This window comes from Aptenodytes patagonicus, chromosome 2, assembly GCF_965638725.1.
Source record: "Aptenodytes patagonicus chromosome 2, bAptPat1.pri.cur, whole genome shotgun sequence".
In the NCBI taxonomy this organism is placed as follows: domain Eukaryota; kingdom Metazoa; phylum Chordata; class Aves; order Sphenisciformes; family Spheniscidae; genus Aptenodytes; species Aptenodytes patagonicus.
Genome location: NC_134950.1, coordinates 141,571,002 through 141,598,586, shown reverse-complemented (window position 1 = coordinate 141,598,586; position 27,585 = coordinate 141,571,002). Strand labels below are relative to the sequence as shown.

Sequence of the window (27,585 nt, the reverse complement as noted above, 5' to 3'; positions counted from 1 at the left end):
TAGATAAGAATTATGACTTCATTTTAGATCAGGTATATTTATTATTGCTTGCTATCTGTATTTACACAGAAAGTTAGTGATTTTTTTTTTAAAAAAGACATTTCGCAGAAGAAAATCTTTCAAATATAAACAGGAGGCAGTGTCTTTGAAGGGAGTGGAAGCTTCGGTACCTTTGGTGTCATTTGGTGTCATTTTTTTTCTTACGTTTTCCTCCCTTTCTGTGTGGAATGGCGTGATTTTGTCTTTGGTACTGTTTGCTAGGTGGCCGATCAAAGCTCACCATCTAAATAACTATACTAGTTTTGCAGCAGAAAGTAAATGTTATGACTGTTCATTCTACTCAGTCTGTATAATAAACCTATAGGCTATAGTTTTGTGTTTTTGTGTTGTTAGGGTTTTATGCCTTTCATTGCTTCACTTTTTTCAGTGCATAAAACTTGAAAATATAGCCAAGGATAGGAAATAATGCAATTTTCTTTTAAATAGAGAGAAATATGCGCATGATTCAAATCCAGGAGAATATGGCTGAACAGAAGAATATCAAGGATAAATTAGAAAATGAGCAAGAAAAGCTTCATGTGGAGTATAATAAGGTAAAGAAAAAGGGATAATAAACCATTGTACTGTTTTAGTATTGCTGCTGTTAACTTTGATAGCATTTTGCTTTCCAAACTAAATGACTTAGAAAGAAATATACAAACCATTCTTTAAGAGAAATATTTACAAATATATCTCTTCTCTTAAAAATATTCTGTGGTTCATCCCCCCCCACAAGCAAAATCAACTTCTAAAATGTCATATGTTGGCTGGGCACAAGTTCTTTAACTTGACCCCAGTGAGAGCTCCAGTAACAAATTGCACATGGACAGACAGGTCCCTTTCATGAGTGAACTGTGTCTTAAGGCCCTTCTTTTTTTCATTCTTTCCATGCATTTCATTTGAGATTTTGAGACAACAGAGTTTAACTCCTCTCTCTCTCTCTCTGTGGTTTTTTTTGTTTTGTTTTGCTTGTGTGTAGTTCTAGGGTTTTTTTGAACCTGCTTGGTTCTCTGCTTAGAACCCTACTTGATAATTGGGAATTTAGGATTGTCAGTGTTATTTATTTATTTATGTCAACTCCAGCTCCCGTTGTGTTCAACCTAGATTTAATGACTTGGCTAATTTTTCGGGCTGCAATGATCAGTATTCATACGTCCATAGTGTCCTCTGAGTGTTTTGTTTGATTATAGGAAATTTGGGGGCCATAAATGATGGCACTGCTCCCCCAAAATGTTGTTAATGTAATTTTTTATTAACTCATCATTGTGGTTAAAAAAGCATTTTGTGTTTTAATTGCATTTTTACTAAATAATTATTTCTTTATTTTAATCTTCAAATATTTTAAAATGGAACATAGAATTACTGTATCTTTTGTGACAGATGACATGCTGCAATTCTTGCTGAATTCAGCAACCTATCAAGTGATGGTTAGTGAGGACAAAAAATAGTGTTGCTATTAATTCTTAAACTGTTGGCTGTGTGTTTTAAATGAGAACATATGGAAATGAAGCAGCAGGTCCTGGTGAACTGCCCAAGGATGATAAAGAAGGAGGAGATTGTGCGTGGGGCTTTTAACCAAATTAATAGGTTGTATATGCTGTGTGGTAACTAGCAGTTACTTCCAGAAGAAAAAAAACCACCTTTTTTTCTGCTTACATCCTTTAATAAATTAACTCTCTTTCTATGAGAGTGAGTGAATGTTCTTTGGTAATGTAATATAGAGCTTTAATTCATTTATGTGGTTACTTGTTATAATCTTGTTGCTTAAGTAGTATGGACAACGCATACAAGATGTTGCTGTAATTTAGTTTTGCTTTCTAATTGACTTTATGAAACCTTATTTTCATGCTGAAATGCTTCAGATCTTCTTTACAAAACAGGTGGCTGCCCAGATTTTCATCTTAGTTCCATTAAATTGCTGAATGATTGCACAGGTCTCAGCTATGTTGACATGAGTTCCATTGTTTTTTAATCCCACAATAAAGTAATGCACCCTAGATAGGTAAGAGGTTGAATAAATTTTATTAAATAACTCTTAATGGATTTTCATTCCTATTGATTTTTTTTTTTTCTTTAACTTTTCAGCTCTGTGAGTCCTTGGAAGAGCTACAAAATATGAATGGAAAACTGCGAAATGAAGGGCAAGGCATTTGGGCTCTGCTGGGTAGAATCATTGGACAGGTTGGTTGGTTGTTTTTTTTTCCCCGCTCTTTATAGTTTATAGGCAGACATGGTTTTCCAAGAATAGGCCTTTTTGTTTCTCTCTGTCACTTCTATGGCCGAATAAATTGATTTGATCAGACCCAGGCTTTACTCTGGGGATAATGTTTCCTGATTGAAATACCTAGACTTCTGCAAACCACCTACTGGGAACCTGTAGCTTAATTTTGTTGTTGTAATAGTGGTCGCGTTTGCAAAATTCTTTCATTTGGTATAACTGATTGACCTGTCATTTGTGATGAACCTTAACGTGAAGCACGAATTAATCCTACCCTTTTTGTCTCCATGTTGTCTTTAGTTACTGTAGGCTTCAAATGATATGGTAACTCTTTATGGCTTTTATAAGTTATAAATCTTTAAAACTGCAGTATGTATGTGATGGTTTTTAACTGGACAGAGCAGAATATTTTGGTCAAATTAATATAAATATCTAGGAGAAGAGAAGATTTGGATTACTTCCTGTTGCCGGCAATTATCTTTGTTCTCATTGATACAGAGAAAAGAGAGAAGTATAGATTCTTGCTGTGTTTTGATATATGTTTTATGTCAGAAGTATTAAATGGCAATGGACACTTTAGATGTCAGAGAGAGATTGAAATGATTTCCAATTATGACTTTAAGGAAGATTGAAGAAACTGTTCATTGTGAAAATGCAGACATACAATTAGGTCACAATTTTGTCATGCCCTTTGGTACTGCTGTGCTGCTGTTCAGAAAATGAAGCTTACCCTTTCTTTATGCAGTAGTAGTTCTTAAGGTATGCTAGCTTTTTCTGGTTCTGTTTGTCCGCCTATCTTTTCTACTTGTGAAGAAGGATTCTCACATAACGTATCTTTTGAATCAAGATTATTTTTTTCCCTCCTTTTTAAGATGGCTTTGAGTAAATGTTCACAAATATGTTTCCTGGTGCAAATGTTACTAAAATAAAAGAAGAGGAAAAGTTAAGTAGAATTCATTTGCGCAGCTTGCATGACTTTTTTTTTCCAGTTGGGTGAACAGATGCAGACCCACGGGGCTGCTGAGAAATGACTTTGATAGATGGTTGCTGTCTGAGAAGCTAGCACACTGCAGATTAGTAGAAACCCAAAGAGAATCTTGTCTGCTTTGTGGAGGGCTTGGTCCAATAAGATAATTTTTCTAATTAACCTATCGAGCACCAGTGTAGCAAGGATGTTGGGAAAAATAAACTGCCTCAGTATTCTTCTGTCAATTTTGTGAATTTGCCTTTGCTTGTTTCAGCTGCCTAGACAAATGCGTCCTTGTCCATCCCTCTATTTGAAGCTTGAAGAAAGATTTTAAAAGCTAGTATTTCAATATGTTTTTTATTTATTGAATTGAAAAAAATGACTATAATATTACTTTATCCCAGTATGATTTTGTAATATAAACATCTGTAGTTGCTCTTGTCTGCAAAATAGCTGGCTAAGCAATTTCCCACTCATAATTTGAGTCTCTTTCTTCATGCATTGAGATTGGAGTGGTATTCTCTAGAAGTCTCAAGACTGATGTGTACTGCATTTGTTCAAATCCAATAGAAATTGAACATACCAGCAATTTTACGTGCTCCTAAGGAAAGGAAACCAAGTAAAAAGGAAGGAGGAACTCAAAAGACATCTACACTTCCAGCTGTACTTTATAGGCAAGTAATGAAATCTTAATAGAATAGATAAAATATCTAGTAAGTTACAGTTTCCCGAAAGTGTTAAGAGAAAATTGTTTGCTTCGGTTTTGATTAACAAAATGCTTCAGAGTTGTCTATATGTTTTACTTACTTCTGAAGGCTAAGTTGAATAGTAGTCAATTCTTCACCTTAGCACACATCAGAAAGGTTTGGGGTTTTTTTGCTAATTTGACAGCAGTGTTTTAAGGACCAAGGTAACTCTTTACAGCTAAAATAGAAGGGTCCTTTGTCTCTGTGATGTCAAAATTTTTAACTGGTCATCTTGTCTTTTGAATGCAATTGTCTTGTGTTGGTGATTTTGCGAACAGTGCTGCTGCTGTTTAGTCACAGTGGCTGGGAGCATAAAACACTTGTCACAAAAGAATTTTTACTTTTTGCTCATGGGTTGTCAAATGCTTTGGGATATCTTGAGTTTTAAATGCCCCTACGTCTATTCCTATTAATTGCCAAGAAAATAAAATGTATTCACTTACTCTGTCATTATTCCACCTTTTCCCCTCTTCTATAAGTTGTGAAGCTACTGACTGGGTTTTAACTAAGCCTAAGAGGCTTAGTTAAACATATACTAGGATCCCAGAATATGACTGTGCGAAATACACATATCGTCTTGGATCTTCTTCTCTTGCCACCAGCTGAGAAGTGGCACGGTCTGTTGCTTATCTAGAGAGCAGCAGCCAGGCCTCCAGCCACAGCCAAGTGGGCAGTATCTTGCCCATCTAGCAAGCTAATTGAAGAAGATGGGTTACATAAGCAAAAGTTAATTCTAGTGCTGTGAAAGGTGGAAATCTTGAGAACATGGCAGTGGGGTGACGTGGCAATTTAGACGTATATACAAACAAATAATAGGAGTCATGCTTTACTAGTTCTGTTTCATTCAAATCCAGTCACTTAGTTCCTCCCATTTTCTAATGGAATCAATGAACACCTGATCTTTTTGAAATAACTAAAACTTCAATTCCCATAAAATAGAAAGGAAATGTAATTTCTTATGAGTCGATACATTGCCCAACATAATAGCAGCACAGACCTATTTCAGGGTGCTTGCATTATTAAAATAAGCATATGATTGTTAACAGTGATAATAGCAGCATAATTTTCTATTGAAGCGTTTGGATGGCACAGGTAGTATTTTTTCCATTTGCCATTGGTACATTTTGTCAGAAGTATCAAGTGATTACTTACTGGTTAGAAGTCCTCAAAAAATTAGATTGAAAGCCATTTTATTGTTAATTATATTAGGTGCCTTTTATGCTTTACTGTGTATAGGTAGAAGCTCCTTAAAAAGTAATTATGCACTTAAATGATGCATTCAAATTGAAGTTGCCACATGTTTGTATTGAAACTGGGGAATGTGCTGGGATGTAATTATAATGCTTTTCTGCTACCTACATTAAAAGTTGTGGAATTTGCAAGAAGAACCATGATCAACACCTACTGCTACTGTGTGATACTTGTAAACTCCATTATCATCTTGGTTGCCTGGATCCACCTCTTACAAGGATGCCAAGGAAGACCAAGAACAGTTACTGGTAAGAATGCAGTTGATGTGTTGTCTTGTGCTATCTCTGTACTTAAAGTAGGACATAAACATGAATAGACTTGCAAATCCTAAGTGTTTTAGACATTGCTGTAATGCAGTCTGAACGGAGTTATTTTATTTTCAGGTTATTAGTAGTGATATTTCAAGGTGAAAAAAAAAGTTGTAAAGATTTTCTCATTATTAGCCACAGTGTAGAAATAGATTATACTTTTAATTTTCTTAGCTTTTGAGTTCATTTGTGATTATTAATGCTGCTATATAATAATGGTAGGAAACTATAGGCTGCCTTCAGGAAATGAAAGACTTGGTCTTCTGTTTACCTTAGGACCCAGATATGCAAGACTCTGTCCAGACTTTTAGGAAAATATTTGTAAATACTTAAAAATAAACGGTAAGTAGTAGATCAGTTTGCAATATGGGAAATCAGTTGGGTTTACTTCTGTCTTACGACTCAAATCTGCAATGACAGAAGCATATGCATACTTACTGCAGTTACATTTCCATGGATTAAAATTCTTTTTATGCCAGTGGAGCAGAACAAAAGCTAAGTGGTACAATGGAGAACTGATAACGTGGTAAAGGTGTTGATTTCCAAACTGTCATAAAATTAGTGTGCTGCTGTGTTGTGTTAGTGCTCTGCATGTTTCTAAACTGCTCTGAAATGTGTTAGAAGCAGTTGCTCAAAAGCAGTTTTTATCTGGCAGATAAAAGTTAGTGTACAGCATCTCCAGGAATCATCACCACCTTGTCTGAATGCTAAGGTACCAAATCAGAATAGCATAAGAATTCCTTCTAAAAATACAGTAGTATAAGAATTCCTTCTAAAAATACAGTAAAACTATTTTAATCGAGAAAACTTGGTTTCTGTTTTTCTTCATAGTTCTCTTAATTTTTTTTTATCTTTTAAAAACTTCCATAAACATTTACGTAAGTCATATTTTCGGGTAGTTTTGATGATTGTGTGCAGAGCAAGATGGCCAGTACACAAAATGGGAGGTCTCTCTTTTTTTTTATATCTTAACATGACAAATCCTAGATTTACCCCAGTAAATTTAGTTAGTAAATTAATAGAGATTTCCTTTAAAAGCTGAAAATCTCAGAAAGGTTTTCACCATCACTAATATTTTTCTGAACTTAATTTTCCTTTAATTATTTAATGTAGTCTGTGATTTTGGACTTTTTATTTTTTCAAGGGCATTCTGAGCTCTTTGGTAAAATTTACCAAGTAGTTATGTTACATGGAAACTGTCTTTTTTGGTAGCTTCTGCATTTGCACAGGAGGTTCTTGATTTTTATTCTGCTTTTTAACGAAGTTGAAAGGGCTCACTAAAAGCCATCAGTCCAAAATATGTAAGACTACAATTCTCAGTAGGTGTTAAAGGCAGAATAGGTCAGGTTAGGTAGTAAAACGCTTTTATTTCAAAGCTATAACTTATCTTTGTTGTGAATTTGATGCTTCAATTATATCTCAGATCACAAACTTAGCTTTTACTTCTAATTAGCTAAGGCATATTCTGGAGTGTGAGATTGTAGCAGACAAATTGAGCTGTATTGGTTGCATTCTTTTCATCATTGGACATGCCTTATGTATTCTTTTCAGGATCAGTAGAGAGCATATAGAATGGACCCTTAATCTGTTTAAATTCAGCAGGTTTCCCCCCCCTGCTGTTTTGAATATAATTTTAATCTTTTACGCTCTGAAGAAAAGTGCAGTTTTTTTATTCGGGGGCCATGTACTTTTCAGATATTTGTATAGGATACAATGGGAACTTAAGCAAAAAGATAAAGTAAGAAAATGGGTATAGTGGGAAATTCCTTGAAACGTTAGGCAGGTTGGAAGACTTTATAAGTGGCTAAAAAATGTTGACTTTAGTCCTCTTTTAAAATAGTAAGCAGGAAACAGTTAAAAATAATTGTTTTTTAATTTTTACTTTCTATTCCATTATCACTGCTAATCATTTACTCATAATTGCTAACTTGAGCCTTTGCAAAAGATTTGATGATTAGAGTCATATACTTTATCAATACATATTTATTTAAACATTGAGTAGTTTAGCCTAAGTTTATACCATATGCTTCGTATGTTATACTGTTTGAGGCTGCTAAATGATTCAGCTTACGTGTGTGATGCTACGTAGATTAGTTAATAGTTATACTTTTTGTCCATTTCATACTCAGCATTTAATAGAAATTTAAATTACAGTATACAAAAAAGGATTTTGAAATTGTTTAACTAAATCCACTATTACATGTAATGGTAAGAAAAAAAAGTCTTTTTTATATTTAAAACCTAATTTGTCAAAGACAGCCCAAATTATAATTAGTTATCTCAATGTTTCTAAACATTAAAAGGAGGTAATGATTTTAGTCTTAGTGAAATCATAGTAAGAGTTTAGACCTGGTGAGCACCAATGTCTCACAGCTTATTAGAAACTGGTTTCAAGCACTTAACACTAAGAATTTCCCCTTTTCAAGGGCCTGACAGTTTTCTCCAAGGTAACTTTTATACATCTTGACTATTTTAGAAAGAAATTGTTTGTAACATAGTAAGTTCAAAGCCTATCCTCATTTCAAATTGATTTATTTTGAGAGGAAGAGCATAACAACTATTTTATGTAATAAAATATGAAGGCATTAATTTCTATCGGTTTTGATGTGGCGCTTTCAAAGTAGACCAGCAGTTCTAATCATAGAGTAAAACGCTGTGGCATACTTGTATTCAAAAATTAGGAATTTTTCGGTTTCTTAGAAACCCTGTTGATTAAACATTAGAATATTCTTTTGATTCACATGTTCTCATAAAATTAAGTCTTGTCATTCTCTCTGACAACTTGTGTGCTTTTATGCTCCTGCCGATTCTGGATGGACTGGGAGCTGTGTATTTTCCTGGTAGAGAATGATCTGAACTGATACAAAAGCAATGCACAAGTGTTGACAGACAATACAATGAATCAAAATCTGACTGTAAAATATTGACATTTTCATTAAGAAAATACTTGGCAGCTACCAACAGGGACTGGCTTTTTCTGTTGAAATGAGGTTGCTGAAAAACAGTGGTAACTTCTGGTAGCATATGAAATACTGGGGACCGAGATGAACCAAACAAGGACTAATGATCATATTAGGCTTGGTGGTTTTTATGTTTGTTTTGGAAGGCCAAGTTATTTTAGGGGTAACTCTGTTGTGTGGAGTATTGGCCACAGGACATAATGAGCTGACCAGTAGTCCCATGAACACTCATTCAGTATCTGAACATTCATTCATATTCCTGACCCCACTCATTCAGTACTGATGCAGCACATCTTGATTGTTTTTTCATCCTGAGTCATTGGATAATGATATCAAATTATTAACTTATATAGAATCATAGAATCATTGAGGTTGGAAAAGACCTCTAAGATCATCGAGTCCAACTGTCGACCCAACACCACCACCCACTAAACCATGTCCCTAAGTGCTGCATCTACTCGTCTTTTAAATACCTCCAGGGATGGGGACTCAACCACTTCCCTGGGCAGCCTCTTCCAACGTTTCACCACTCTTTCAGTAAAGAAATTTTTCCTCACATCCAATCTAAACCTCCCCTGGCGCAACTTGAGGCCATTTCCTCTTGTCCTATCGCTTGTTACTTGGGAGAAGAGACCGACACGCACCTTGCTACAACCTCCTTTCAGGTAGTTGTAGAGAGCGATGAGGTCTCCCCTCAGCCTCCTTTTCTCCAGGCTAAACAACCCCAGTTCCCTCAGCCGCTCCTCATAAGACTTGTTCTCCAGACCCCTGACCAGCCTCGTTGCCCTTCTCTGGACTCACACATATAAGTGTGAGTGCAATGTAATATTGCATATAACATAAATTTTTATGTATTTGTCACTTGTCCTAACTGATGGATGTTTGGGTCGTTGCAAATGGAAAATTTTCAGTACCTTTATTGTCTGAAAGATGGATGCTCTCTGAAGCTCTTTGACAAGCTATTTTTGGTTCATATATACTGTCTTTTATCTGCAGAATAAGAGCAGTCTTCCTTTTTTCTGCTTCCAGTACATCATTCAACGTGTGATTTATTCAAATTATTGGAGCATAGGTGTCATCTTAAAGCTATGGTCCATGTTTCTCAAGTTCTAAGTGGTTTAATTCTTTGCTAACATTGCAAGAAGTGATTCATCACAGAGTGTGTCTACGAGACCTGTTTCCTCCTAATTAAAAACAAGCCAAACTCTAACTAATAACTATACAGCTTTCCTTTTTAAACACTGAGGGCAGAACTGTTTTCTGGAAGCACTGTAGTGGTGTTCACTCAGCACGGAAGATTTAAATTTACTCTTTTCACAGTAAGCACTGTGAGCAGAGGATGCTGGTTTCTTCCAGATCCTGTTCTGGCCTAATGCCCAGTTGTGATTATAAGAACAACTGTCTTGTTCAGACTGAGTCCTTTGTATTTTCATCACACAGCCACTCTGAAACTATGTACCATAACACAGTTAAGGCAGTCTAATTCATCTATAATGTGATAATTGAACGAAACCTCAATTTTTTCCTAATTTTTGTAGTGTTACCTTTTCAATAAAATATTTTCATATGGTTTTTATCTGGTTTTCTGTCTCGTATAGCAAAGATGTAGTTTGCTTTGTTATTAAAATTTCAAAAATAAAAACAGATTCATGTTAAGTTTACCAGTATGTTGGCTTTGAGCCCTGTTTGTGAGATCTTCAACTTCGTGACCTTTCATTTATAAAGGAATGGTGTTCAGTGTTTCTTCAGCTTTGCTCATCATCATTTCACAAATTTCAGTGTGCCAGGCCCATCTGTTAAAGTGCATTTAGATTTTTTTGATGTGTAAAGCTGCAGCATAAGGAAGCATCATAATGTCATTGTTTGCACTAATTTTTTGGGGAAGTAACAGGATTTTCTCTCTATGGTTTTCATAGCCACTTCACCACAAAAACACCCCATCTTCAAACTATCCCTCCCTTCCTTGTTTTCTGAGCGATGTAGATGTTCACTTTTTCACTTTGTAAATTTCTAGGGTAAAGGCCTTATGCTATCAGTTTCTAAAACTTCATAAACAGAAAGCACTCTTTGGTCTTTGAGTGCTTACTGAAGCCCCGAAGTAAAGCCCCGTTACAGGTTCACATGTTTCTTGAAGCTGCCCATGCTCAAAAATCTGTTCACCACCAGGCCATGCAGAAACATTTGCATCATGCAGTTACACAAAACCAGTGTTTCAGTGTTAGCCTGGACCATTGAAAATAAATAGCGTGTGTTCCTTTTTACTTGCTGTTCTTGTCTTTTGATAGTGAGTTGAGAAGATCCATTTGCTTTGTGAGGTGGGAAGGTATCTCTGGTACCATTGGTTCTTGTACCAAGTCACATTGAAAACACAACAAAACCATGCAGCATTTTTTCTTCTGTAGGTTGTTAGTGCTTAATCAAAGGCTTTCTGTATGATTAAAAGGTTTCAAATAATCACTGAGATTAAACATTTCCAGTAATTTTTAGTAGTAGGCACATTTTAGTAGCAGGCATATTATTGCCTACTACTGATTTTCTCTGAGAGTCTAGATTAGGCAAGTCTAGACTAAACGCAAAACAAAACCTGTGCACAGAAGTTGACTCTTTGGCACCATTTCTCCTGTTAATTTGCTTGTGCTGCATGGCAATGCTTGCTAATTTAGAGGTAGTTGAAGATTGTTGGAACAGTTGGAAAGGTGACCTGTTGTGGTAAGTTCTCTATTCACTGATTGTCCTTGAAGAGATGAAATTAAGTAAGCATGACTTTAGCATAGCCAAAAGGAAGAGGAGCCATATGGCTGCTTTCTATGAATGTATTGGGATTAAACAGCAGAATGGGAAAAGAGTTCTTTAAATTCAAGAACCATGTTGAAATAAACCATAATAGGAGCTGAAAGTTAGGAGATTGTTTCCAAGACACAGGAGTGTGTGTCTGTAATAGCTTTTCTGTGGGCCCTATGGGAGCTAACAACCAAACTACTTTATAGTTGAAGCTTGACTGCTTTATAATAGGGTTGATAAGATGTGGTTGCCTGTGATAGTAGAGGCTATTCCAGTAAATCAAGAGTTGGCTTGTAAGTTCATGTTTATAACTTACCTTTTTCCCCTCACCTTCAGTGTTTTTGTGAAGTTCTGTTCTGTGATTCACCCATCCGCCCCATCGTACTATGGTTTTGCAGCTTTCTTTTTGTACATCTAGCTTTTTTCTAATTTCAGTTGCTGTGACACTTGCACCACCTGTTTCGGAGCAAGCTTGATCATAAAAATGGAATTTCAGGAACTTGCATGCAGTACTTCATCTGTTGACGGAGATTTTTCTTGTCTTCCTCACTAACATCAAAGTTAAAATACTTTAGTTTTATTAGGGACCTATTTAAATATAAATAAAGTATTTTACTGATCTGCATAGTTAGTTTCTGTACAACTGTCTGAGCTTATGTAGCAGAATAACAGTATCTTTCCCTTTTAACAGTGCAGAGCTAAAGAACAGAAATGATTTAAATCGTAGGTGCAGGGTGGTAGATCCAAGAGACTGGGTTCCCAACTCCAAATGTTGCTGTAAAATTATACTACTATTTTTTTGTCTTATAAAAACTTCATTTTTTTTTTTAATGCAGCTCTTGTAGTTGTAGAATGCTTATTTTTTAATTTATACATAGTACATGTTTTTACCATAATAATGGGGAAAATAAACTGTGTAAGAATTGCTCATCACAGTATTTTTGAACACTTTCATAGCTACTGCTTACATCTGCATAAGCAGATCATAGTAAGTACTTTCAGTTGTGCTTTCTGTTACATAAATTAATGACATGACTGATGCTGCAGTATTATGGAGGGCTGTGCTCTCTGATGCTTACCAAACAGAAAATCTCCTTAGAGTTTTGAGTTGGACAACTTGAAGACAATGCATCGTATCAAAGTAAAGAACACAGAGTAACCTTTAGCTAAGCAGACACACAAAATTTTGAGGGAACGCTGTTACCTCTGAAGCTTCCCTCTCCTGTTACATCATTGGAGAGACTTTCTCCATAAAATCTTACAATCATAGTAGTTGGTCTGCGTGCTTTTGTTTGTTTACTTAAGTGCATAAGTATGCACAAACATATTTGTTTGTGTTTATGCACACAAATTTGTATAAAGATATAACTGTAAAAAGTAGCATTTTGTGAAAGTTATTATACCTCATTTTTTTTATTGGTTTTATATTTTAGTGTCCTAAAGAGGCCTAGAAATGTTAACAGGTACTGTGTCTGTAGCGAACTGAGGTTTGTAAAGAGGAGGAAGAATAGAGTATTACACACTTGTATGCTGGCCCAAAACTGTTTGCAAAGTATAAAAGCTGCATAAAGTGACTTCCTTGTGTTTTGGCTACTAATGAAGTCTCCATACTTACATGAGGGAGGGGAGACCCTGTTAACCTTTCCTGTAATCTACCCTGTAGTACCTCTGCTTTTATAGACCAGCAAATACTTATTGTACTGGCATGTGTCCTACGTCCAGTGGTCCCAAGTGCTTTAGAGACAAGAAGTGATTAATCTTCATAACATTATAATGTAGCCAAAATTATCTTAATTTTACATATGGAAAAATTGAAGGAGAAAGGTGTTGACTTAGCCAAGGTTACACTGATAACAGTTACCCAATCCAGGATTAGATCCCCTCTATTTTGATTTAGTAGCCACTGGTCTGTCTAGCGGACCACGATGACTGCTGATGTCTTCTGGTATAGCCGGGAGAGATCTGAGATTATACTGCCTGGATTAGTTTGAAAGAATTGGAAAACATGGAAAGTTGATGGAGTTGATATTGTGTTAGCTCTTACTGAAGTTCATAGGAGAAAAAATATTGCTGTTGAACACGTACATATGAAGAAATCATCTCGGACACACCACACGTACCTGACTTTGTGCTTTTGTTTAGATATGGGATGAGTATGCCTTCTTGTCACAAGTGTGTATTAACATTTAACTTCAAATAATTAAATACATGGTTTTTGTTTGTATCCTTCCAAAGGAAATTTGCTTCGTTTAGATAATTTTAATGTGTGTATCCCTGTTAATGCTAATAAATAGCAGAACATAATGTTGATTTTTTTTTTTTTTTCAGTTGGTATTATAAAAAGAACATTTTTAATACGAGAACAGTGATGAATTGGAATTTGTTTGAAAGGATTTATAGTTTTTTGAATTGGAAGTGTAATGTGAGAAGGAATTAAAAAATCGGCTCTTATCAGTGGGTATAATTTTTAAGTTTTCATTGACATATTTTTAGTTAACATCCACATTTATGACTTTGCAGAAGATGAGCATTTTCTGCAAATGAGAACAAAACTTGATGACTTCCCATCTTGTTAATTCTGTCATGGAGCTTGTTAATAGCATTACCTTAGCATCTGTTCACTTTTGAAGTTCTGATTGTGATTTTGTACTTTTTCAAAAACTCAAAAGGCATTTTTTTCAACTCAGTGTTCAGAGTTTGTTAATATACATCTCCAGCTTCTATATCTTTAATTGTCTCTTAACTGGTTTTTTTAGATTTAAAACCCACTCTTAGAAAACACCTATTAAAATTGATTTTCACAACAGACATTTCTTCTAAATCCCTGCCACTAAAGAGCGCTCTCATCAGAATGAATTCAGCAGCGTGTCTTTGTAAAGATTAAAGTGCAGCAGCAGTTAAAATAATGAATAGATTACAGATCAGTGGGTGCTATTAAAAATGGGGATATGGTAGCATGCAAATGGTGAAATAGGGTACATCTTTCTTGAAGATTAAATCCTGCTTTCAAAATCTTGGTTTTCAAAGTTTAAATACTGACAGAAAAAAAAACCAGCAATAAGAGTGGCTTGCTTGTTTTTTGCTTAGTTGTTTAAAGTATCATACATTTGAGGGTCTTCTTTAGGTGTCCGTTGGGTTTCTTGACTTTTGAATTTATTTTAAACCCAATCACTTCAATATGTTTCTTTTTCTACTTTTGTGACTGCAGTTTTTAATAGAAAATCTTCCACTTTGCAGGCAGTGCTCAGAGTGTGACCAGGCAGGTAGCAGTGACATGGAGGCTGATATCGCCATGGAAACCTTACCAGATGGGACCAAACGATCAAGGAGGCAGATTAAGGAACCAGTGAAATTTGTTCCTCAGGATGTGCCACCAGAACCGAAGAAAATTCCAATCAGAAACACGGTAAACGATGGTTGAGTTGTTGTTAGGCAGCTCATATTCATAATAATTTTGTTTAAGATGACTTATGTTTTGGACATTTTGAATTGTGGGATTTTAATTTGATTGATGTTCTATTTTTGTTATGAATTCCCTTTCCTCTGTCTAATGCTTTATTACTTGTGTTAAATACATAGTTTTGCTACAGTAAAAAGCTGGGAAACACGGTACTGAACTGGAGAGCTGTACAAGCTTTTCCTTTTCCCTGGGTCAAGAAGTCCTCTGTTAATTGCAGAAAAAGGGAAAATTCAGTTTGCACTTAAACTTAGCCTTTATAGCTGTTCTTCACCTTAGTGGTAAGGACACTTAATTCTTGTATGCTAAGATTTAAATGTATCGAATTGCCAATTACAACTGTAAAGTAATTAGTCATTTCCTTATGTACAGGCAACCTACTGACTGACTGCACATTTTGTGACTATCACAAGACCCTGTTACTTCAGTTTGTTTAGCTTCCTAGTCTTACTAGTCATTGTATGTTTTCTCAGACTTTCCTGGTAGATAGTCTTTAGAGAAGAGAAGCAAAAGCTCTTGCTTCCTGCACTAATGAAATATTTAGCATCTTTCTTTCATTTGAAAGTTCAGTAGAACTTTTTTATTAATCACCGTGTTCCATTGTGTTTCTCTGGTGCTCTAATCCTTAAAATTTTGCTCTCCTACTTGCTCATGAAACAAGGTTTTTCATGTGTGATGTGTCACATCACCTATAAAATGTACATAAAAGTGTCGAAGGGCTTTTAGGTCCAGTTTAGGGAACGACTAATGTTCCCATGACCCTTTGGACGTGAGTAGTAATTATATATAAACTGGTGGTTCATCTTCCAATATACAACTTAGTATTAGGAAATACTTCAACCCTCTCATGTTAGGGTTAGACATACTTCATCCCTCATGGAACGCAACTTTATTTTCCTCACAGGGCTTTCCAGACTCTTTATGCTTGTACTAGCAGATACCATACTTAACTCTTCTGAGTATACACTGATAGGATTAAACAAGTATTTCCCTGATCTAACCTTAAATGTTTGCTTTAATTACATTTCAAAATATTTGGAATGTTTGGGCCGCAGCTTTGATTTACTGAATGGCTTCCTTTTCCTGGTCTATGACTAAGAAGAACTTTTAAGAACGACTCAAGCCAAAATGATTAATTTAGCTCAAACTATTAGGAGTGTGAGTAATCCAAAATTAAGTTTTATGAATAATTGAGAACCTCTGTAGGGGAGAATTTTTTTCTTTCTTTTTGTCATTGAGGGAAAATTCCCTTCTTCCCTATGTGCAAGAACATGTAGGTTCTTACAGCTGTTCGGGTAAATTCAACTTACTGTTGTCATGCTGTTGTTCACCCAGAAAGAAGACTTATCTGGTGTTCCTGCTTACTGAACCCTTTGCATCTCCTCTCCCCTCTTTATTCTTTCTCTCTTTTCCCTCTTTTTACACCTAATATAGTGGTATTAGGGGGTGGGGAATCATGATTATGGCACTAAGGAGAACTAAAAGTATTGCAGGGAAGACATACATAGTAGTAATAGACAAAAGAGTGATATAAGGCATTGTACAGAAATCCATAGGAAGACAAGATTGGTTTGTTCTAATGCCCGTGTAATAACTGCTCAGCTCCTTCTGTGCTAAATGGAGAGAAGTCTGATTGCTCTGAAGTGTTGCCCTCACATTGCGACACTGTGATGTGCTACACTGGTGCTACATTGGTGATTTGGCACCTCACGTGTTAGAGAGTATGTCTACACACATTGTGGTACATAATATAGAGATTAAATTTACTTTGAGTGGACTAGTATGTTGGCACAGTACAGAATTGTACTGTGGAAGAATTACTGCTACCAGTCTAAGAATGACTTTGTTCCTCTGCTTGAATTTTGACGCTCTCTTTCAGTTCTCTCCAGTTGTCTGCTTTTCTGCAACATACAGATTTGCAAGATAACAACTTTGCTGTCCTGTGGGCAGGGCTCCTCTGTCAAAATTATCTCTACTCTTTTAGCTTTCCCACAGCTGACAGATGGTTGTTTTTTTTTTTTTTTTTATTTTATTTATTTCCTACTGTCTTCTACTTAACTATGGAAGAGAAGGTTCACACCCTTGGCATCTGCTGGATTTCTTTCTCTGAACTAAGCTGAGTTGCTTTGTTTCAACTCTTTCGTGATCTTGGTGCACTTAGGCTGTATAACAAAATGAAGATAACAGACCTCTGAAGACTTAATAGATACTTCCTGGCAGTATGGGATTCCCATTCACCTTTGCTATGAACCCAGGAAAGTTGGTGTTAGTTTTTGTTGATTGCTTGTTTTGTTTTGGTTTTTTAGGAAGAGAATACTTTTTAATTCTTTAGGTCTGAGGCTGTCTGTATATTTGAGGGGAAAAACCTGACCTTTGAACAATTTCTCATATGAGGTTTACTTGAGTCTGACTATACAGAGAACATCTATGTGGTGCATTTCAACAATGATGACCAGATACTTGTTTTGTCCTTTGTGTACTCGCTGCTCAAATCCTTTAAAATAAAGAAGAAAAAATTAACAATTTGAAAATACGCTTACTTCACAGTTCTCTCTTCTCAGTGTAGTTTGTGTCTCTGGGCATGTTTTATTCAATCTAGTTTTATTTTGGAAGGAATTGGCAAGCCTGCTTAGCTAACAGTGTGTAATCAGCCTTGCTTACAGTTATAATCAACAAGTGCAATTATAAGACTGTTGAATTGTGTATCTGTTGCTCTTAAGGGAATTTCCATGTTTTGCATAAATTTATCTTGAATTGATATAGTTGAAGGTTTTTTTTGCCACATACCTAAGAGAACAGAATGCATCTTATATGTTTGGATTTCATTGCAGTGGTTTATCACAGTTAACTCTTCATTACTTTGTTGACAGAAACTGTCTGTAAGCCCTAATATTTTACTTTGATAAGTTGCGGTAGGTGTTACTGATGACAATAATAGCTGGTATCTGTAAGACATTTTATACAAACGCATATGATTAACTAAGCCTATATGCTAACTGTATGGAAAAAATATTTCATGTTAAATTGCACTTTCAGAATTGATATTTTGCGATCAGCTTGTCTTGCAGCTCCTATTTGATAACGCTGATTTCAGAGATTATCGATAAAGGATACCACTTTCATGAAAAATTGTTTTTTTCCTTATTCGTAGTATTTTTTTTCTAATTTCTGTCTGCTTGGGGTATATTATGAAGAGTAAAAGACCCTTTTAGAAGTATTCATAATTTGATCATTGTTTCTCATCCAGTCTAATTATGGATGTGCACTTAAGTCCTGCAAATTTTTTTTTTTTTTTTTTAATCCTTCGAAGCACCTGAATTCATTGATGTTGTGGATTTGCTTTTCCAGGGATAAATTGATCTTTAAAGAAAATGGTGGTGGTTTTTTTCCGCTTTCAATGTAACCTTACAACTTCTTTTTGTTTTGCATTATTGCAAAAAATAATAAGGACATCTAATTTTACCTTCTGCATACCCGTACTATTTCTCCTCCTTCTTTTCCTTTATGAACTTAACAGTTCTTTTCAGGTTTTTCTCATCTTAAGTCTCTTATGTACTTAGCCTTACATCTGTGTCAGGATACTCTTAGCAGAGGTTTAGAGTAGGATGCTCTGCGTTATTTTGAATGGTCTAAGTAGATTAGTTTTGAAACATAATAATAAGAAAAAAAATACTGACCAAGCACCTACAAACTGTTTTTAGCACAGGAAGTTGTTGTGTATACTGCTTCTGTTTTACAAATGAATACTGTTATTTAGAATAAATTATTATTTCTTGCTTTTGTTTCAAATAGGAAAAGACAGTAGAGGAGTGACTATTTTTTTTTCTTACCAAGTATATTAAAAGATAAACAAGACTTTTATCTTGTATTTAACTGAAGCATTTCCACCGAAGTGCTTTCCAAATATCTATTGCGTAACTTAATTATGTGATGTCATAGATACAAATTGTTGTGAATAAAAGATGGCTACAGGAGGAAAACAGAATATCAGTTCCAATTTGAGTGTAAGTATCAGTGCTTCATAAAAACAGCAGATAATTTTAAAACACTTATCTATACTTATCAGTCATCATTTTAATTAACATTATCAATGATTGGTCAACCATTTAAACATGACTTCTAAATAACTACCTGGAAGACCTTTTAAAGCAGCTATCTAATAGTAGTGGTTTTGACATATTCAACTTAAAAGAAATTGCTGTCAACTGAACATTAATGCTCTAGAACAAAATAATCAGGAGTTACTCAGCTTTCTGAAATTTAAGGTTTTTCAGCACTGAATGTAAAAGCTCAACTAAGTCTATGACATGTCAATACAAACATATAAAAGCTAGATCAATCAGCCTGCCAAATACGTGGATATATGATAGCATAGAACTCTTTCTTTTGGCTTGAGGCCAAATTTAGAAAGGAAGAAAGTAAGATAAATTGATGCAGCTCTTCCACAATGCTTGAAGCAAATGGAGTATATCAGAGTTTTGTGTTTGGGTTTTTTTTGTTTGTTTGCAGTTTGGGGGTTGTTTTGGTTGGTTGGTTGGTGTTTCAAGAAAGCGGGGGAAAAAAACCCATAGATGAAAGGTCACTTCTTTCTGACGTAGCAAAGGCATGAAGAGATAGACATATTCCAAGTGGTATTCCAATGGTGTGAATATCGATACCTCTGTAAGTAAAGGTAACTAGCATATCTATCATTTCTGCAAATAAGTGCATTTAAGTTCAGTTTTCCAGAAAAGAATCACTTGTTTTAGCAACATCTGCAAACTGACTTTTTCTGGCCTTTTTGCCCTCCTGCTTCTGTTTCGGTTCCCCAAATGTGTGTGCTTTGGAGGATATTAGTGTTAAAAAGGATATAAAGCAATCCTGCTAGTTCTCAAATTCTGTTATATGTTTAACTCTTAGAAGCAGTAGTTTCAAGTTAATTGCCAGATTCAGTGATAGCATAGCTTGACAGCAGGAATGTTGCAAAATTTTTGCTTTTCTAGAAAATAAAAAGTTCTCAAGAGAATGGAAAATTAAAAAAAAAAAAGGGGATATTGTAATTCTGTGTAATTAAGCTTCATGGTCGACTTGTTTCTCTTTATAATCATATTTTGATTTACTGCTGTTTCTTTTTGTCTGGCAATTCCCTTTTTATTACTGCCAGCTTTCTGGAAAATGAAATAATTATTTCAGAGATATATTTTGAATAGTAGTGATATGTACCATTTAAGGTATTCACTTTGATCTGTATTGAGCGAGTGTGCCATCTGGTGTCTATATAGCTGTCCTTACCTTTATTTAAAATAATTTTATGCCTGTGTGGTGTCATCAATAGAATATTTTTTCTGCCTTTTAACAAAGCAAAGGAAGTCAGAGGGATTTTTCTGCAACTGGTTTGATTATAACTTTTTCATTGGCAAAGGATGTTTATACCATTGAACTCAATAAGGATTGGGTGACATCATGGATTAAAAATTGCTATCTTAGCAAAATGGTCATGGTTTGTGTTTAACAGGAGAGAGATCACATTATCTGTGCAGTTTCAACCTGTGTTTTTTTTCTCAGGCTTTTGAAAATGTATAGCTTGCTTTATACATGCTCTTGATAATTAGCACAATGATTTCATTAGGTTACTTTTTTGGTAGTAGTGGAAGTTTTCCCAATTCTCTTTTCTGAGTGTTCTGCTCTGCTGATGTTTCATATCAGTCATCTTCTGTTCTGTAGTAATGAAATGACTCCTTGCCACGACCTCGTTGTTTGGAATGATTCCATAACATTCTGATATTTACTACTTTCTTCTATTTTTTTGTCTTTAGATTCTCCCTAACAAGTATATTTTAAAGGCTGTATGAGCGAGAGGGTTAGGGTTAGAAAGTTTTTGATATGTGTGATGTGTATCAATGAACCATAGTTTGGTACAAGGTAAAACTGGAAGTTTGTTATTAATACTAGTGAGTCAACTATAAGGTGACATAAGATGAAAATGACTGAAGCATTTAGATAGGAAACAGAATTAAAACATACTTGTATTCTTATGCTGGCCCTCTTTGCTGTGTATTTCATGTAGCTGCATGTCTTTCTAGAGCAGTCACCGTAGCTGCAGGTCAGTCAGGGAAACAAAAATCAAATATGTGCTATTTCAGAGAGGAAATGTGAGATTTACGGATCTACAAAAGTCAAAGCATCTTAAGTTCTTCACATTTGGCCCTCTAATAATTACAACACAAAACAACATCTACAAACTTTCTACACAATAAAGAAATTATCATAGTACCAATAGTTTTGTCAGGTGTGTCTTTAGTGATTTAATCAATTTTTTAATGTGAAATCTGTGACAAGTTTTGAATTATTTATATCAGATTCTCAAATGAAAATGCACACCTTACTAATGATATCATGTGCCCCCAAACTCCAGGAGCACTTGGAGTACTGACTGAATTTCCTGTGCTGACCTTTACGAAGAAAGGTAATACCTCATGGTGCCAGCACTGTTAGCAGTATCAGAAACTCAGTGCTGAAAAGAAGAGCCCTATGTATATGACAGTATTGTTTCTGTGACATCCAAGAGGTATAGACGCACCAGCATAATAAGGATCATCTTTCCTGTCTATTAGCAGAAGCAGTACGCGCTAACGTAGTGAAACCCCTGAATTTACACAGATATAACGGCATAAGCAGATGTGCTGGGCCTCTGCTGCCTTTGTGTGTGTGTGCAAACAATTAAAAGAAATTCTGACCAAGTAACACATTAAGCAAAGGAGAAACTGGGAGCAGTGCTCTCTACTGTGATGTTTGAAATAGTTGGCAGAATGAATATGACTTCTGCAAATGACTGGGAATCTCTTAAGTTCTGTTAAGTATTATTGTGCTCTAACCCCTCTTGGGTTTAAATTCACTTTCTCAAATAACTTTTTGGAATTGCCAGGCAGAAATCACCATTGGTTTACTGAAAAACAAAGTGACAGAGCAGATCAAATCCAGAACCATGCTAGTTCACCTTATGTGAAGTACATTTGAAGCATTGCTGCTAACCACAGATGTGTTCAGTATTGTAATACTAAGAACACCTGTATATCTTCTTGTGTAGAAGAAGAAATTAAATAGGTGACAGTAAAAATCTTTATCCTCCAGGAGCACTTCAGGAAATGCTCAATATTTAAGAGGAGCGCTTGTGACCCTTGGGAATCGCCTCCCCCCTTTTGGTCAGTTGACAAGGTCTTGGTTTTCCTTTTCTTTGAGCTGGCAAAGCAAAACCGCTCCAGGAGAACGTTCTACCTTCTGTTGCTGTCTTTGGATGAACTGATTTAAAGCACATGTCTTACGGACAAAGGAGAGAGGCATAACGATGTGGTCTGCTGACAGCCATGGTGGTTTTGGGTCATGTGGGCACCCATTCTGTCACGTTCGCCATTCTGCTTTCATGCTTTGAAACTAACATACCAACTTTTTGCATCTGTGAGTGACAGCAGTCAGTCTGTTTCCTTTGTGGCTTTGCTTTGCTCCTTTGTTTCCTTTGCTGTTTTGCAAACAGTCTCTTTCCTTTCAGAGAGTGTCGGACTCATCCTAGGCTTTATTGGTCCCTTACAGATGTCTTTCATTTGTCTCATGTATGGAATTTATTTTTCTGAGAATATTCAAAATCTTAAGTCAATGCATTAGCTAATCTTTTACATTTTACATATGTTTCATATTGTTGTCCAGTTGTTACTGAGTTGCTTATGAACAACTTGAATGTGAAATTTAAATGTTCGCTTCTAGCTTTTCCACGCCCAAAATGGAGACTCCCACTTCGGTCTTTCTTCTTCTCCTGCTTTTGGGTTGACAATTTGATCCCATTGTTGATCACATTTTTCCCTCAACATTTGTCATTCCATTTTGGACAGTTGTTTTAACTGTCTGGTTTTCCAAGTAACTTGAGTACAGTATTTCATTCCATGAGTTGGAATCACATTATCCCCACACCTCTACTGATTTCTTGTCCATATATCTTCTAAAAATGTCACCCTAGTTCCAAATCACTCACACATTTGATCCACGTCATGTTGTATCGTTTGTTGCTTCAGCATGCATTATTCATTTCTTATGTTAGTATTCTATTCTTCGTATTTCAGAATTTATGTCCTAATTCTTTTTAATTCCCTAAGCTGATATGCAAGTTGCCACGCCGCAACAGTAGAATGCTGCACACAACAGATGCATACTTGTGTCAAAAAACATGACGGCTGAAAGAAACCCATTTTTTATTTAACTTTCCCTTGCCCTAGTTCTCCTAATTTCTTCCTGTTTTTTAGAGGCATTCCCTAACATTCATTCTTAATTGTGTTTTATTACTTATTTATTATAAAATACTATATATTTTATGGAATATTTTAGTAACTGTCAGCTTAGATCATTACAAATTAAATTAGAGAGGGGCAAGCAAATGCTGGTTTTTTTCTACTTCTCTTTCTTTTCAGGTTTGATAGCTATTTGCATGTCATGTTCATCACTGTTTCTCTGCAGGTAGTCTGGTAATGTTTTGTGTGAATTTTTACAACATTGGAGAGGCAAAAGGCAGGTTTGTTTTTTTTTTTTTTTCCAAATTTTGAATGCAAAGTCAGGAGTAAATGAAATAACTCAGAGGAATGGTGTATGATTTAATACTGTGGGATGGTTCTCCAACTTCCATAGATGACAAGCTTTGAAGTAAAAGACCAAAAGGGACGTTTTAATCTTTAGGTTTCATTTACCCAGAGCATTACTCTTTTCTGAGGGAGGACTTTAAGATTGCTGTGAAGGCTAAACCTTAGTAAGATATTCTTTGAAAAGGTGGCTTGCTTTCACCTCGATGATTTCATTGAACCAAATGGCTCAGTCTGTTTATCTGAGGAACATCATTTTAAGCAATTTTAAAGAGTTTAATTAGAAGTCAGTTTGCTGACGTATAAAGGTGGTTTTTTCCCTCAAAATATTATGCTAAAAACTTAATTTCTTTTATCTGTTATTATTTTAAATTTTTTAATTAATTTTTTTTTAATTTAAAAATACTTTCATTTTATGCTTGCATCTTAATTTTAATTCATTGATCTTTCTTGCTCTGCTCAGATTATTTTGGGATGTATTGCTAATGAAATAAGACTTTTTCTCTTTCATTTCTGTTCAGTGTAAGGTATGTTCTTTGTGACACAACAGATAGATCTTTTGACTGTTTCTTTATTTCAGAAAAGAATAGCTTTTAACTTGGTTTTCTAACAAAAATAAGTTATGCAGTTGCCTACCATTCTAGTAGTAATGCCTCTAGTAACCTGTTGACCCATTATGGCAAGATTTGATAGAGAGGTATGTATGCCTAAGGTAATTAAGTTCTTGGGTATTTTGTAGAGCAGCTGGATAGGAAGGATGAGTGCTGAGTAAGGAAGATGTTTTAGTCACGAGTTCAGTTACCTTTGCGTTTGGTCTCTTGCTGTCCAGTCTAGAACACGTGTAGTTTGGAACCTGTCCTAGTATGTCCTCACTTCAGCTGGGGAACACAGGGAGAACTTGGGGATATGGTGAGAGACATGGTTTGAATGTAGTAGAGAAGGAGAGGTTAAGAAGTCACAAGAGAAGGGGAAGAACAGGAATATTATGGTATAGTATTAGGAAGTCAAGTTTGACTAGTTTGGCTGGTTTTAGCATGTATTTATTTATTTTTATTTTTAAGGGCCCTAATTGTAAAAGGATATGAAATGAAAAATAGTGTCTGCCTTGTGTGTCATGATTACGACCTTGGCATAAGTTTGTCTGATTTTCTGGGGTAGTTAAGGCTGTATAGGATCAGTACTTAATTAGCCCTTAGCTACAGGCATATAATTTATTTGTCAACAGAAATCTTAAGTTGCCCATGTAGTAACCAGAATGTAAGTGCCTGCATGGTGGTTCTATTGATGCTGTGGGATCTAAAGCTCAGTAGCTGGAATCCTCCTGTTAATAGCAGGGAAGTGTCTGAGCGCATAGCACACTTACCTCTTACTTGAGTGCACATTGAATGAATTCCAGAGTTGTGCAAGTATAGAACTTAGGATAAGACACAACCAAAGACTTGCCAATCAGCTGTCATTAAATGTCAACATTTGAAATAATTTTTTACAGAAACTTTTTACTTCTACATATAGAAAATTATATAGTTACATATTTTGAACCACATTCCATTGTTCAGTACTTTTTTTGATTCCTGTCCTAAAGTGGCATCTTGAGGCAGTTGCCATGTATGGGTTGCATCTGTCTAATCCAGATCTACCTGTGTTTTGTTCTGGACTGAGTTGTCCATTCCAAATGGTCGATATTTTAGAGCATATCTACCTTTTGCCGTGAAACAAAAAAACCTGCTGGGTTAGCACTGGCATTAATGGGGTTTTTGCTTGTGTGCTGATAACGTGACTTTTTCCTTTCCTGGAAAGGAGCACTTTGGAAATGCAGGGACAAATTTCACAAAACTGACTTGCTCTGTTTTATGATATAGAGAAGTTGTAAATTGAAGGTATCTCTATAGTATTGAATTGCCGAGTGTTTTGATTAAAAAATCACTGCCTTTATATGCATCTTATTTGGAAACAGAGATGTTAATCCAGTATAAGTTCTGAATATGAACAAGTTAATCTCAGTTGTAGTATTTACCATTGGACATATATAATAATACTGTTCCTTCAAGCTTTTCTTTTATAAGAAATTTTAAATTGTTTATGGGAAGTACATGCAGCTGTAATATTTGATGCTTATAATCTCTTATGTTCTGATTCTGAGCTCACTAATGACAGAAATTATTCAAAGCATTTTAAAATGAAAATACAGTACTTTGAGGCAAACAGCAATGAAAAATACTGGACAAAGTAATCCAGGTTTATCTGATTCTTTTCTGTGAATCTGTAAGGTAGTGAAAACATATGTAAAATTACAAATGCCTAATTACAGCAAGGCTATTGTTGAAAATTACGGAATATTCAATTTTTAGTTGTGAATTTGATGTTATTTTCCATTGTGAATGCTGCCAATAGGATAATGATTCTGAGCAGAAGTTAGCATTGCAAATATGTTTAAGTGTAGAAATCAGTTTGGAAAAACATTAATGTAAAATTCTGTTACTTTAAAAGCATATAAAATATCCTACAGATGTGTATGTCAAAGGTGTTGATTTTAATGTTAGTTTTCTAGTGATTGTCAAACAGGTTCAAGTACGTTTGAAGGTTTAGAAATCTAACATAGGTCTAATCTAATGGAAGCATAATGCGGGCATAATTAATGTGACATTCCTTGTCATATACATCACACATTATATAGCAGACAGATGAAAACCAACATTTTCTTGACAAAGGTGACTAAAGTATTCATAAATCTTGTCTCTCTGTTTTGCGGAAATTTAAATATGATTCATCACTTCTTAAAATATAGTTATTAACTTGTAATCTTTTCCACTTAGGGTAAAAATTAATTTCATTCTTACCTATATTTCCACATTATATATCAGTTTTCAAGATGGCATTATTCTGACTGTACAAGGCATGCCTTATTGTCTCTTGCTGCTTAAACATGGAGAATGAGGACCATAACACTGCATATATTGGCATGCACTTTTACACCTACTTCTTTCTTATCTTTACACAGCTGCATTCAGCAGGGCCTACATGGCTTAAAATTGTCAAAGTTTGTAAGTGTTCTTAGGACTAATGCCAGAAATTGAAAGTAGTAAAATTGGCAGTTAATGTGCTGATGTCTGATCAAACATTTTTCCGTCTAGTTTTAATTTACAGTGACCTTGGGTTGTGTAACATGTAGTTGACATGTAGCCCATGTTGCATTAATACCTCTAATATTACACTGATAAATTCAGTTACTTGTAATAAATCGGTTCTTCCAGATTTGGACTCTTAGGTATCTACCGTGTGGCTTGTGGAAGGTAGAACACCTCAATTATGACTGTGTTACTAAATGTATAGTAAATATTGATATGTATTAAGTAGATAGGGTTTTACAATTTTTTATAAATCATCTTTAGGGAAATGTGAAAGAGAACCTCAGTGGTAATTAAAGTATTCTGAAGAGGCACAAAATAGACTAGTGCTTTCCATTCCACTACATTCCTTTCTACTACAGAGTTAACTCTTGCCTAAAAACAAAAAAACCTTCCCAACAGTATGTTATTAATATGCACAGATCAAAAACTGCGTAGTTAGAAAGGTATGGATGTGTTGAAGTGGTAGGTTTATTTACAGTATAACTATATTTAAATGTGTAAAATAGTTTAAAATAGTGAACAGTCTTAATTTGAAACTAGTATAAATCCCCTTCAAAGAGGACCCCAAACAGGAGAAACATGGTATTACTAGCTTCTTCGGAATTGGATTTATGGCTGCTTGTGATTCTCAACTGGCTGAAGATTTTTTTGATCAGCTGGTTTTTACTTTTTCTGAGATGAACACTAGCTGCTTCAAAAAAGGTTTTAAGAAATCATTAAGTACGCAGTGTTGGGTTTTTTTATCATATGGCAAATGACTTCCTAAGATGATGGTTTCCTCCCAGAAAAACAAGCATTTTAAAGTTTATTTTATTAGTGTCAAAGTATCAGACATTGTGGGTTAGTGGAATAGTATCTGATGTTTTTCATTTCCTTCCGCATCCCTTCTAATTTTCTTTCCTTGTTAAACAAGGGAGAGAGAGTGTGATACTGTCAGCTTGTGGCAGTTATTTTATGCCTGCAGGTTATAATGCTGCTATTTCAGAGATAAAAACATAGTGACTGAAACTGGACTCATGTGTGAGTTGCATGTAGTTACTTAGAACTGCTTGTAAACCTTTGGTGTTTGCTGTTGCAGTTCCTGGAAACCTCTTTTCCTTGACACTGTTGGTATTTAGATTTTTTGGCCA

General features: G+C 35.2%; 1 protein-coding gene across 1 annotated transcript in view; it reads left to right on the top strand.

Moving 5' to 3' along the window:
• The window catches only part of PHF14 (PHD finger protein 14), a 169,981-nt gene that overhangs the window by 43,687 nt on the left and 98,709 nt on the right, over positions 1-27,585 (top strand). Inside the window, 5 exon segments of the mRNA XM_076331424.1 lie at positions 487-593; positions 2,125-2,220; positions 3,795-3,898; positions 5,338-5,469; positions 14,508-14,676. Coding sequence (XP_076187539.1) covers positions 487-593; positions 2,125-2,220; positions 3,795-3,898; positions 5,338-5,469; positions 14,508-14,676 — 608 coding nt within the window.